The sequence below is a fragment of the Triticum aestivum genome, chromosome 2A (assembly GCF_018294505.1).
Source record: "Triticum aestivum cultivar Chinese Spring chromosome 2A, IWGSC CS RefSeq v2.1, whole genome shotgun sequence".
Taxonomy (NCBI): domain Eukaryota; kingdom Viridiplantae; phylum Streptophyta; class Magnoliopsida; order Poales; family Poaceae; genus Triticum; species Triticum aestivum.
This window is the reverse complement of record NC_057797.1, coordinates 615,054,662-615,068,697: the sequence shown is the minus strand read 5'-3', so window position 1 is coordinate 615,068,697 and position 14,036 is coordinate 615,054,662. Positions and strand designations below refer to the sequence as shown.

At 43.6% G+C, this 14,036-nt stretch overlaps 1 protein-coding gene and 1 non-coding gene across 2 annotated transcripts; both read left to right on the top strand.

The window, feature by feature from the left end:
- The first annotated feature begins 9,137 nt into the window (after positions 1–9,137).
- Positions 9,138–10,832, top strand: LOC123189769 (peroxygenase). The gene is made up of 6 exons (XM_044602259.1): positions 9,138–9,570; positions 9,650–9,802; positions 9,916–10,001; positions 10,096–10,190; positions 10,269–10,394; positions 10,524–10,832. Exons 1-6 carry the CDS (start codon positions 9,276–9,278, stop codon positions 10,672–10,674), a joined length of 906 nt encoding a protein of 301 aa, XP_044458194.1. The 5' UTR covers positions 9,138–9,275; the 3' UTR covers positions 10,675–10,832.
- Positions 10,833–11,135: 303 nt separating this feature from the next.
- On the top strand, positions 11,136–11,209 carry TRNAI-AAU (transfer RNA isoleucine (anticodon AAU)). Its single transcript has one exon. It is a non-coding gene; the product is annotated as a tRNA-Ile (tRNA).
- Positions 11,210–14,036: the final 2,827 nt, after the last annotated feature.

Sequence of the window (14,036 nt, the reverse complement as noted above, 5' to 3'; positions counted from 1 at the left end):
GCGGGTGTCTGTCTCTCCCACTTTAGTCGGATCGGATTCGATGAAAAGGGTCCTTATGAAGGGTAAATAGCAATTGGCATATCACGTTATGGTTTTTGCGTAGGTAAGAAACGTTCTTGCTAGAAACCCATAGCAGCCACGTAAAACATGCAAACAACAATTAGAGAACGTCTAACTTGTTTTTGCAGGGTATGCTATGTGATGTGATATGGCCAAGAAGAATGTGATGAATGATATGTGATGTATGAGATTGATCATGTTCTTGTAATAGGAATCGCGACTTGCATGTCGATGAGTATGAAAACCGGCAGGAGCCATAGGAGTTGTATTTATTTATTATATGACCTGCGTGTCATTGAACAACGCCATGTAATTACTTTACTTTATTGCTAACCGTTAGCTGTAGTAGTAGAAGTAATAGTTGGCGAGACAACTTCATGAAGACACGATGATGGAGATCATGATGATGGAGATCATGGTGTCATGCCGGTGACGATGATGATCATGGAGCCCCGAAGATGGAGATCAAAAGGAGCAAAGTGATGATGGCCATATCATGTCACCTTTTGATTGCATGTGATGTTTATCATGTTTTTGCATCTTATTTGCTTAGAACGACGGTAGTAAATAAGATGATCCCTCATTAAAATTTCAAGAAAGTGTTCCCCCTAACTGTGCACCGTTGCGAAAGTTCGTCGTTTCGAAGCACCACGTGATGATCGGGTGTGATAGATTCTTACGTTCACATACAACGGGTGTAAGCCAGATTTACACACGCGAAACACTTAGGTTGACTTGACGAGCCTAGCATGTACAGACATGGCCTCGGAACACAAGAGACCGAAAGGTCGAGCATGAGTCGTATAGAAGATACGATCAACATGAAGATGTTCACCGATGTTGACTAGTCCGTCTCACGTGATGATCGGACACGGCCTAGTTGACTCGGATCATGTAATCACTTAGATGACTAGAGGGATGTCTATCTGAGTGGGAGTTCATAAGATGAACTTGTTTATCCTGAACATAGTCAAAAGGATTTTGCAAATTATGTCGTAGCTCGCGCTTTAGTTCTACTGTTTAGATATGTTCCTAGAGAAAAATTAGTTGAAAGTTGATAGTAGCAATTATGCAGACAGTAAAAGGCTTATGTCCTTAATGCACCGCTCAGTGTGCTGAACCTCGAACGTCGTCTGTGGATGTTGCGAACATCTGACATACACATTTTGATAACTACGTGATAGTTCAGTTAAACGGTTTAGAGTTGAGGCACCGAAGACGTTTTAAAACGTCGCGAAACATATGAGATGTTTCGAGGGCTGAAATTGGGATTTCAGGCTCGTGCCCACGTCAAGAGGTATAAGACCTCCGACGATTTTCTTAGCCTGCAAACTAAGGGAGAAAAGCTCAATTGTTGAGCTTGTGCTCAGATTGTCTGAGTACAACAATCGCTTGAATCAAGTGGGAGTTGATCTTCCAGATGAAATAGTGATAGTTCTCCGAAGTCATTACCACCAAGCTGCTAGAGCTTCGTGATGAACTATAATATATCAGGGACATATATGATGATCCTTGAGATATTCGCGATGTTTAACACCACAAAAGTAGAAATCAAGAAGGAGCATCAATTGTTGATGGTTGGTGAAACCACTAGTTTCAAGAAGGGCAAGGGCAAGAAGGGATACTTCATGAAACGGCAAATCAGCTGCTGTTCTAGTGAAGAAACCCAAAGTTGAACCCAAGCCCGAGACTAAATGCTTCTATAATAAGGGGAACAGTCACTGACGCAGAACCACCCTAGATACTTGGTAGATGAGAAGGCTGGCAAGGTCGACAGAAGTATATTGGATATGCATTATAATGTGTACTTTACTAGTACTCCTGGTAGCACCAGGGTATTGGATACCGGTTCGGCTGCTAAGTGTTAGTAACTCGAAACAAAAGGCTACGGAATAAATGGAGACTAGCTAAAAGGTGAGATGACGATATGTGTTGGAAGTATTTCCAAGGTTGATCAAATATCATACGCTCCCTCTACCATCAAGATTGGTATTAAAACCTAAATAATTGTTATTTGGTGTTTGCGTTGAGCATAGACATGATTGGATTACGTCTATCGCAATACAGTTATTCATTTAAGGAGAATAATGGTTACTCTGTTTATTTGAATAATACCTTCAATGGTCTTACACCTAAAATGAATGGTTTATTGAATCTCGATCGTAGTGATACACATGTTCATGTCAAAAGATATAAGATAATAATTATAGTACCACCTACTTGTGGAACTGCCACTTAAGTCATATCGGTATAAAACGCATGAAGAAGCTCCATATTGATGGATCTTTGGACTCACTCTTTTTTGAAAGGATTGAGACATGCGAACCATGTTTGTTGGTAGATATGCATGAAGAAACTCTATACAGATGGATCGTTTGGACTCACTTGATTTTGAACCACTTGAGACATGCAAATCATACCACATGGGCAAGATGACTGAAAGCCTCGTTTTCAGTAAAATGGAACAAGAAAGCAACTTGTTGGAAGTAATACATCTTGATGTGCGCAGTCCAATGAGTGCTGAGGCATGTAGTGGATATCGTTATGTTCTTACTTCACAGATGATTTGAGTAGATACTGAGTATATTTACTTGATGAAACATAAGTCTGAATTATTGAAAGGTTCAAGTAATTTCAGAGTGAAGTTGAACATCGTCGTGACAAGAGGATAAAATGTCTATGATATGATCGTAGAGATGAATATCTGAATTACGAGTTTGGCACAGAATTAAGACATTGTGGAAATTGTTTCACAACCAATACAGCCAGGAACACCATGGTGTGATGGTGTGTCCGTACATCATAACTGCACCCTATTGGATATGATGCATACCATGATGTCTCTTATCGAATTACCACGATAGTTTATGGGTTAGGCATTAGAGACAACCACATTCACTTTAAAAAGGGAACCACATAATTCCGATGAGATGACACTGTATGAACTATGGTTTAGAGAAACCTAAGCTGTCATTTCTTAAAAGTTTGGGGCTGCGACGCTTATGTGAAAAAGTTTCAGGCTGATAAGCTCGAACCCAAAGCGGATAAATGCATCTTCATAGGACACCCAAAACAGTTGGGTATACCTCCTGTCTCAGATTCGAAAGCAATAAGGGATTGTTTCTAGAATCGGGTCCTTTCTCGAGGAAAAGTTTCTCTCGAAAGAATTGAGTGGGAGGATGGTGGAGACTTGATGAGGTTATTGAACCGTCTCTTCAACTAGTGTGTGGCAGGGCACAGGAAGTTGTTCCTGTGGCACCTACACCAATTGAAGTGGAAGCTTATGATAGTGATCATGAAACTTCAGATCAAGTCACTACCAAACCTCGTAGGATGACAAGGATGCGTACTACTTCAGAGTGGTACGTAATCCTGTCTTGGAAGTCATGTTGCTAGACAAACAATGAACCTACAAGCTATGGAGAAGCGATGGTGGGCCTGGATTCCAAAATGGCTCGATGCCATATAATCCGAGAGAGGATCCATATATGAAAACAAAGTGTAGACTTTGGCGGAAAGGCTCGATGGTCGTAAGGCTGTTGAGTACAGATGGATTTTTAAAAGGAAGACGGACAATGATGGCAAGTATCATCATTAAGAAAGCTCGACTTGTCGTTAAGATGTTTTCTGACAAGTTCAAGGAGTTGACTACGATGAGACTTTCTCACTCGTAGTGATGCTAAGAGTCTGTTGGAATTATATTAGCAATTACTGCATTATTTATGAAATCTTGCAGATAGGATGTCAAAACATTGTATCCTCGACGATTTTTGAGGAAAGGTTGTATGTGATACAACCGGAAGGTTTTGTCAATCCTAAAAGATGCTAACAAGTATGCAAAGCTCCAGCAATTCTTCTAAGGACTGGAGTAAGCATCTCAGAGTTGGAATGTATGCTTTGATGAGATGATCAAAGTTTTGGGTGTATACAAAGTTTATGAGAAATTTGTATTTCCAAAGAAGTGAGTGGGAGCACTATAGAATTTCTGATGAGTATATGTTGTTAACATATTGTTGACCGGAAATGATGTAGAATTTCTGGAAAGCATGCAGAGTTATTTGAAAAGTGTTTTTCAATGGAAAGCCTGGATTAAGCTACTTGAACATTGAGCATCAAGATCTATAAGGATAGATCAAAACGCTTAATGGTACTTTCAAATGAGCACATACCTTGACATGATCTTGAAGGTGTTCAAGATGGATCAGTCAAAGAAGGAGTTCTTTCCTGAGTTGTAAGGTATGAAGTTAAGACTTAAAGCTCGACCACGGCAGAAGAAAGAGGAAGGACGAAGGTCGTCCCCTATGCTTTTGTCATAGGCTCTCTACAGTATGCTATGCTGTGTGCCGCACCTGAAGTGTGCCTTGCCATGAGTCAGTCAAGGGGTACAAGAGTGATCCAAGAATGGATCACAGGACAGCGGTCAAAGTTATCCTTAGTAACTAGTGGACTAAGGAATTTTCTCGATTATGGAGGTGGTAAAAGAGTTCGTCGTAAAGGGTTACGCCGATGCAAACTTTGACACTAATCCAGATTATTCTGAGTAGTAAACTGGATTCGTATAGTAGAACAGTTATTTGGAATAGCTCCAAATAGAACGTGGTAGCTGCATCTAGGAGATGACATAGAGATTTGTAAAGCACACACGGATCTGAAAGATTCAGACCCGTTGACTATAACATCTCTCACAAGCATAACATGATCAAACCCAGAACTCATCGAGTGTTAATCACATGGTAATGTGAACTAGATTATTGACTCTAGTAAACTCTTTGGGTGTTAGTCACATGGGGATGTGACCTTGAGTGTTAATCACATATCGATGTGAACTGGATTATTGACTCTAGTGCAAGTGGGAGACTGTTGGAAATATGCCCTAGAGGCAATAATAAATTGATTATTATTATATTTCCTTGTTCATGATAATCGTTTATTATCCATGCTAGAATTGTATTGATAGGAAACTCAGATACATGTGTGGATACATAGACAACACCATGTCCCTAGTAAGCCTCTAGTTGACTAGCTCGTTGATCAATAGATGGTTACGGTTTCCTGACCATGGACATTGGATGTCATTGATAACGGGATCACATCATTAGGAGAATGATGTGATGGACAAGACCCAATCCTAAGCCTAGCACAAGATCATGTAGTTCGTATGCTAAAGCTTTTCTAATGTCAAGTATCATTTTCTTAGACCATGAGATTGTGCAACTCCCGGATACCGTAGGAGTGCTTTGGGTGTGCCAAATGTCACAACATAACTGGGTGGCTAATAAAGGTACACTACAGGTATCTCCGAAAGTGTCTATTGGGTTGGCACGAATCGAGACTATGATTTGTCACTCCGTGTAAACGGAGAGGTATCTCTGGGCCCACTCGGTAGGACATCATCATGATGTGCACAATGTGATCAAGGAGTTGATCACGGGATGATGTGTTACGGAACGAATAAAGAGACTTGCCAGTAACGAGATTGAACAAGGTATCGGGATACCAACGATCGACTCTCGGGCAAGTATCGTACCGCTAGACAAAAGGAATTGTATACGGGATTGATTAAGTCTATGACATCGTGATTCATCCGATGAGATCATCGTGGATCATGTGGGAGCCAACATGGGTATCCAGATCCCGTTGTTGGTTATTGACCAGAGAGTTATCTCGGTCATGTCTGCATGTTTCCCGAACCCGTAGGGTCTACACACTTAAGGTTCGATGACGCTAGGGTTATAGGGAATAGATATACGTGGTTACCGAATATTGTTCGGAGTCCCGGATGAGATCCTGGATGTCACGAGGAGTTCCGGAATAGTCCAGAGGTAAAGATTTATATATGGGAAGTCCTGTTTTGATCGCCGGAAAAGTTTCGGGGTTTATCGATAACGTACCGGGACCACCAGGAGGGTCCCGGGGGTCCACCAAGTGGGGCCACAAGCCCCGGAGGGCTACATGGGCCAAGTGTGGGAGGGGACCAGCCCCAGGTGGGCTGGTGCACCCCCTCACAAGGGCCCAAGGCGCCTCCAAGAGGGAAGGGGGGGGGGCAAACCCTAGGGCAGATGGGCCATAAGGCCCACCCCAGGTGCGCCTCCCCCTCTCCCCCTTGTGGCCGCCACCCCTAGGTGGGGCGCAGCCCCTCCCCTTCCCCTATATATACTTGAGGTTTGGGCTGCCCAACACACATGAGTTCTTGACCTCTCCCTGGCGCAGCTCTATCCCTCTTCCTCCTCGTCTCTCGTAGTGCTTGGCGAAGCCCTGCTGGAGTCCCGCGCTCCTCCACCACCACCACGCCGTCGTGCTGCTGTTGGATGGAGTCTTCCCCAACCTCTCCTTCTCCCCTTGCTGGATCAAGGCGTAGGAGACGTCACCGGGCTGTACGTGTGTTGAACACGGAGGTGCCGTCCGTTCGGCACTAGGATCATCGGTGATTTGAATCACGACGAGTACGACTCCATCAACCCCGTTCACTTGAACGCTTCCGCGTAGCGATCTACAAGGGTATGTAGATGCACTCTCCTTCCCCTCGTTGCTGGTTTCTCCATAGATAGATCTTGGTGACACGTAGGAATTTTTTTGAATTTCTGCTACGTTCCCCAACAAAAAGCATTGGGCATATGGCTAGGAACTGATGATACGACAGCGTTGTATGCATACACTAATGCAGAAAAATATAATTTATGACTTAAATGCATGACTAACTTATGTTGCATCTATTAACCAATGGGTTGTACCAGGTTGTATATCTATTAAGAAATAGAGGATAAGTATTCCTTGTTTAAGAATTTGTCCAAATAACTAGTTAACTTGTCGATTAATTAGCGAATAGTCAATAAACTGATAAATTGACCAATTGATTGATTAAATGACCGATTAACTTGTCAATTGGCCTATTAATCCCCTACTCGCCAGCCAACCGCCCAACTACCAGTTAACTATTTCCTAACTTTTTTACATAATCACATTAATATATGGGTAGGTAAATCATGGATTAACCTACTACAATAATTATGCGATAGTTTTTAATAACATACATATACATGAGGAAGGTTCATGCGTTATGCATTTATGATGAGGCATGCCTTTGTAACTGCTTGTCTTTCTGCCCGTCGATACATGACCCCAGCAGCCGCGGATTGGAGAAGGAGGTCATGAAAGAAATACAAAGTCCAGCTCATAGAGTTTAGTAAAGTCTTAACTCCTATACTCCTAGATTCTCGTGATATGGATAGCAAACATCCATCGATAGGACTGCTCGTTCATGTCTCTTAGCTTCCAACGCTCTCTGAGTCGCAATGACGTGACTCAAGGATGAATCCCTACACATGATGTCGCCGTGGGTGACCTGACCTAGGTGCTTGTTACTGGCCTTTGCCTCCCTCTCCACGTCAAGTCGCCGAAGCGGCTTCTCTAATGTGAGGCACCGGTGAGCACAAAGGACCCAAATGGGAAGAGTTGACGCACTGCCATGAGAGAGATGTGGAGTGCTGAAGGAAAGGCGAGGAGGGCGCCACCTTGATCAGGGAGATGTGAGAGAGAGAGAGATGTCAGAATTTTCCAGATAATGCAAGATAAGTGCAGAGTGGCTGGAAGGAAATATCCAATGTTGATTGCAAAACATTTACCTCAGCCAAATCAAAGAAATCAATGTACAACAAATCAGGAGCAAAAACAGTTGTCAAGCGCTTGTTAATCCCATGACACCCCCCAAAAAATGGAGGAAATATGAATGCTACAGAGTTTAGTTTTGTATTATATTATATATTGTTTGTATTATATGGGCTATATAAGCAGGACGAGAATTCAAGAGGCCCACATCCTGAGCTTCAATGGCAAGAATCCCATGATGCCCTATGTGCCCTTAGACATTTTACATTTGGGATGTAGGAAACGAGAAACCCATGGTTATAACTTCACCGTTTTTCTTGACTTCTGATGACCGCCAGAGTTATATCACAGAGGGAATCCTTCAGTCCCACCTTTGGCACGAGGTTAGTGGGCTAGCTCAGTACTGTAGTAGCCAAGAGCGGTTTTTTGAAGCTTTAAAGGACCGGTTCGGTCTAGTTTTAAAAGGTTTGTATTTCTTTCATTGGCATGAGGTTTGTGTTTTTCTTATCAGTTTCATTGGGTTTCTTTATTTCTTTTATCGTTGTTCTTCAGGGTTCTTCAAATTTTTGGTTTCTTGTTTTTTCAAATACATGTCCAATATTTTCAATACATGATCTACATTTTTTATACCCGTGGAACATCTTTTTGATACACATTCAACATTTCTCAAATGCATGATGAACATTTTTACTAATAGGTATTTGATTTTTGTTTGAAATAAATGCAAAAAAAATTAAAATATGCACCAAACAGTTTTTGAATGGTATGAAACATTTTTAAAGTAGGTGGACTTTTTAAACATTGTATAAACATTTTTGAAGGCCACAAACATATTATTGGGATGCATGGACGTTCTTTTTAAATTTCAAAAATATTTTGTCGAATGGTAAAAATCATTTTTTAACTATTTGAACATTTTTTACATTGTATCAATGTTTTCTTTGCAAATGTGACTAACATATTTTTGAAACGCGTGAACATTTTTTAATCACGCAAACATTTAAACACGTGAACTTTTTTTTAACAGTATAAAAAAATTCATCCGCAAAAAAATTAAGTTTCACGAACATTAGAAACACCGCATTAACATTTTTAACGCGTCATGAACGTTTTGAAAAATTTAAGAAAACATTTTTTGAAGTATTTACACGTAGAATATTTCGAAATATAAACAGAGGCTGATGTGGGCGCTTATGGGGCTGGCCCATTTAAATAGCAGCAGATGCAACGGTACATACCTTTTCGCCAAAGGCGAGACAAAGCCGCCCCCGCTCGACGACGACGGAGTGCTTTACTCGAGCCCTCGAGATGCCATGAGAAACCTCGGGACACGACGATTCCGTGAGTAGGTGCGGCGCCCAGCGACACGTTACGGCCGAGCAGGGCGGCAGCGCCATGCACGCGCCCACGTCGTGCCATCGCCGCCACGTACCACGGGCTCTGAGCCGCTTTATATGGCTGCGCGGCCACGGCGCCACTCCCCACACACTGTTAACCTCGGTAGCAGAAGCAGCACTCCACAGCTTGCCGGCAAGTTATCTTCTCCACGATTCCGCTCACGGTTCATCGGTTGCCACCCGGTTCTGGTGCGCCGTCGCAGAGCGGCGGAGATGGCCACCAAGGGGCGCAAGGTCGTCGAGGTCCGTGACGCGAGCAGGACGGACGGGAAGGGCGACGCCGCGGACGTCCACGTCGTCCGCGAGGGGAAGAGCGACTACGACACCGCCGGCGGCGTCGGCCACCGTGGCGCGAACAAGACGGATGGGCATGGCGACGCGGGCAGCATGGTCGGGGACATCCGGGGCATCGACGGGAAGGACTCCCTGAAGATCGTCGCGATGCAGGCGCCGGTCACCGTGGAGCGCCCCGTCCGCGGCGACCTCGAGGAGCACATCCCCAAGCCCTGTGAGCAACGCATACGCACATCTGCCATTTCGTTTTTTCACTGGCATGTTCTGATGTTAGTAATAACTGGGCTGAGCAGACTTGGCGAGGGCTCTGGCGGCGCCGGACATGTACCACCCGGAGGGGACGACGGATGATCACCAGCACCACAACATGAGCGTGCTGCAGCAGCACGTCGCCTTCTTCGACCGCGACAACAACGGCATCATCTATCCCTGGGAGACTTACGATGGTACGTACTACGTGTGCTGCACCGCGCTTCGGATTGATTTGTGATTTCAGTTCGGCCGGTGCGGAGGACATTTAACGTCTTCCTTTTTGTCCGTGTACCTACGATTGATGTAGGGTGCCGTGCGGTTGGGTTCAACGTGTTCACGTCCGCCTTCATCGCGTTTCTGGTGAACCTGGTCATGAGCTATCCCACCCTGCCCGTGAGTGAGCTATCAAAGAACTTCAGAAATCACACCGTGCTTCATTCAGTCTTTGTATATGTATTGACTGCGGTTTGTGGCCGTGGCTGTGCAGGGCTGGCTGCCGAACCCCCTCTTCCCGATCTACGTGCACAACATCCACAAGAGCAAGCACGGGAGTGACTCGGGGACCTACGACAAGGAGGGCCGGTATGTTGTAGTCGATCTAATTTACAGCAAGCAAGTTACACATGCGTGAGAAACTTCAGACATGTGTGTGTTGTGCAGGTTCATGCCGGTGAACTTCGAGAACATCTTCAGCAAGTACGCCCGCACGTACCCGGACAGGCTGAGCTACAGGGAGCTGTGGCGGATGACGGAGGGGTCCCGGGAGGTGTTCGACTTCGTCGGCTGGTAACTGACTATATATAATTACACGATCTTCATGAATGAAGCTTCAGTTTCAGTCGCTACATGCTGCGGCTATGTTGTTGTATAGCTAACTGGTGTGGGATGGGATGGGATGGATGGATGGATATCCAGGGTGGCGATGAAGCTGGAGTGGTCGTTCTTGTACGTGCTGGCTCGGGACGACGAAGGGTACCTGTCGAGGGAGGCCATCCGGCGGATGTACGACGGCAGCCTCTTCGAGTACATGGAGAGGCAGCGCATGGAGCACGTCAAGATGTCCTAGATCGCCGTGTGTCCGTCGTCGGTGGATCTCGCAGGGGCGGAGCTGCACCCACCTGTGATGCTTTCCGTGTCCTTGTGTGTATGTACAGCAGGCCACAGATCCATGTGGTGAAAACATAAATAACGCGATATGATATGCCATGTACTCTTGAATGTTCAGCCCCGTACGGTCTCCCGTCCTTCCCTGGTTCCTCTCTTCCCCCGGCCGGAGCGTCGACGGTCGACTGCAGATAGATACAGATATTCCCTTCTTCCCCCGGGCGGAACGTCGTCGATTGCAGATACGCAGATAGATAAGGCTGGCGCCGGAGCCTGGAGGGCCTCCGCGGTCGCTGTGGTGTACTAGGTCGTGCGTTGGAGGATCCGGAGCAGTCGGTGCGCGGCAGGTGAGGAACCTGCTTCCTTCACAATGGTTCCTCCGACTTTGTTTATATAAACATTTTCATCCCAACGTAGCAATAAGGCCTATTAGCTCAGCTGGTTAGAGCGTCGTGCTAATAACGCGAAGGTCACAGGTTCGAGACCTGTATGGGCCATCTTTTTTTTTGTATACGTACATCCTCAGAATTATTCCTGGCGACATAAAATGATTTCAACCTTATTTGCTTGGTTTTTAGTTACCGACAGCATGGCTCTTAGTTAGAAAACAAATTATTATGAAGCAGCACGCAATTTTCAGCATGTAGCAAATGTTTGCGCTGCTACAAATTTGTCACGAGCAAGCAATTCATACCCTAATTACTGAAAATACCAATGCGCGTACAAAACAATGTTGCTGCTGCCTCCGTCCTGTAATGTAAGTTTACAAGCTATAATGTAAGACGTTTAAAAGTGAAACTTTTTAACACAGTGCAGAAGGCGCATATACACTCAACGAACACATACCCTACCACATTAGCCACCTATCAAACGCGCACATAGACCCTACCGCATTGAGCATATCTGAAAAACTAAGCCGGAATATCATCTTCAGATTTTACCAAGCCGGCATAACGTCTACTTGCACTGAACGTAGAAGCACTGAACGTAGATTGAAGAAGAAAAAAATGCAAGCATCAGAACTTGAACCCTATACTCTTACCTGGCTAAGATATCATTATCCTTCTGGCCTAAGATACCATTATCCTTCTGGCCTAATGTTATACTGGCGTGTTAAGTTTTTTGAAGAAAAAATTTTATTTTTAAATATAAGACGTTTTGGCATTCCATCCTATATAAAAGTTGAAACATTTTTAATGAACATGGTCTAATGTTATACTCATGTGTTAAGATTCTCAAAGGGATCAGGTTTCACATGGAAGTTGATAATCAAATTTTATTTTTACGTTGATAGCATTATATTTATTTACTCTAGAAGAAAACACTGAAGTCATTTGTTAAAGTTCCATACGTGATCGCAACAAAAATAATATCAAAACTGTTGAAATTCTTATATTTTTTAAAATGCCTCAGGTGCCTCTAGACTTAATTCCCGACTGGAACGACTTTGAATACTAGTTCTTGAATGAAGTAAATAAAACAATAGAACTAGAGATGTGCCAACTCCTAGCACTGTTGGTCTTTGATTATCCTCTTCACCCTTCTGGAGTTTTAAGTTTTTTTTGTCATGTGTTTAAGTTTTCTGAACGCAGTGCTTTAGGATAACCAAATAGCGCCTTCCCGACAGCCAATGGATTTTTTTTGTTCACGCTCCTGGTCATATTGGAGTTGAGCTTTGAAATCATTTAGATCCGAAAGCCAACAAAGGAGTACCTGAAAAAAAGTTGGATATTATGCATAAAGCAATTGCACATTCAATTTGAATTGATACTCCTTGTATAAATCAGTGGTGCATTTTTTCAAAATTTCTTGGAAACAAAACATGTCCAGAGATGCTATGTCTTCTACACTGAAACATGTCTGACAATCCACACACACCCGAGTCGCCGGAATAATATAGTCGACTTCTTTCTGTTCGAAAGTGGGAGCAACACATCTTGTGATCGAAATGTCATGGATATTCTCTTTTTTTGAGAAAAAAGGCATAAAGCCATCTTACATCGCCCCAAGGACTGGATTACGATCTTTTGCTAGACTTGCTCTTAGATCCCGTGGGACATCTGCCACACAAATCACATCCCCTGATCTTGCCCAGGTGGCCAATTCATGAGTCATTTTATTTCAGTTCCGTTTGACGTTGCTGATCGATACCTCTTCGAAGTTCTGCATAAGGTGTCTCGCGTCAGTAGTCAAAAGGAACAGTGTGGAGAGATTTGCTTCTTTGCTACCTCTTTTAGCACTGCGTTGGTTTTTCCCCGAAGAGGAAGGGATGATGCAGCAAAGTAGCGTAAGTATTTTCCCTAGTTTTTGAGAATCAATGTATCAATCCAGTAGGAGGCTACGCGCGAGTCCCTCGTACCTGCACAAAACAAATAAATCCTCGCAACCAACGCAAATAGGGGTTGTCAATCCCTATAGGGCCACTTACGAGAGTGAGATCTGATAGATATGATAAGATAATAATTTTGGTATTTTTATGATAAAGATGCAAAGTAAAATAAAGGCAAAGTAAATAACTAAGTAGTAGGAGATTAATATGATAAAGATAGACCCGAGGGCCATAGGTTTCACTAGTGGCTTCTCTCGAGAGCATAAGTATTCTACGGTGGGTGAACAAATTATTGTTGAGCAATTGACAGAATTGAGCATAGTTATGAGAATATCTAGGTATGATCATGTATATAGGCATCACGTCCGAGACAAGTAGACCGACTCCTGCCTACATCTACTACTATTACTCCACTCATCGACCGCTATCCAGCATGCATTTAGAGTATTAAGTTAAAAATAGAATAACGCCTTAAGCAAGATGACATGATGTAGAGGGATAGACTCATGCAATATGAAGAAAACCCCATCTTGTTACCCTCGATGGCAACGATACAATACGTGCCTTGCTACCCTTACTGTCATCGGGAAAGGACACCGCAAGATTGAACCCAAAGCTAAGCACTTCTCCCATTGCAAGAAAGATCAATCTAATAGGCCAAACCAAACTGATAATTCGAAGGGACTTGCAAAAATAACCAATCATACATAAAAAAATTCAGAGAAGATTCAAATATTATTCATAGATAGACTTGACCATAAATCCACAATTCATCGGTCTTAACAAACACACCGCAAAAAGAAGATTACATCGAATAGATCTCCACAAGAGAGGGGGAATTGTATTGAGATCCAAAAAGAGAGAAGAAGCCATCTAGCTACTAACTATGGACCCGTAGGTCTGAGGTAAACTACTCACACTTCATTGGAGGGGCTCTCTCTGGTTCGAAAAGGGATTTGGCAACTGGATTTGGTGTACTCTTTGCTGGAATGGGG

Bases quoted from the DNA above. Each gene is read 5' to 3' on its own strand.
- LOC123189769 (XM_044602259.1), top strand. From the start codon at position 9,276: ATGGCCACCAAGGGGCGCAAGGTCGTCGAGGTCCGTGACGCGAGCAGG. The intron at 9,803-9,915 runs GTACGTACTACG...CGATTGATGTAG, and splicing joins TCCCTGGGAGACTTACGATG to GGTGCCGTGCGGTTGGGTTC. The intron at 10,191-10,268 runs GTATGTTGTAGT...TGTGTTGTGCAG, and splicing joins ACCTACGACAAGGAGGGCCG to GTTCATGCCGGTGAACTTCG.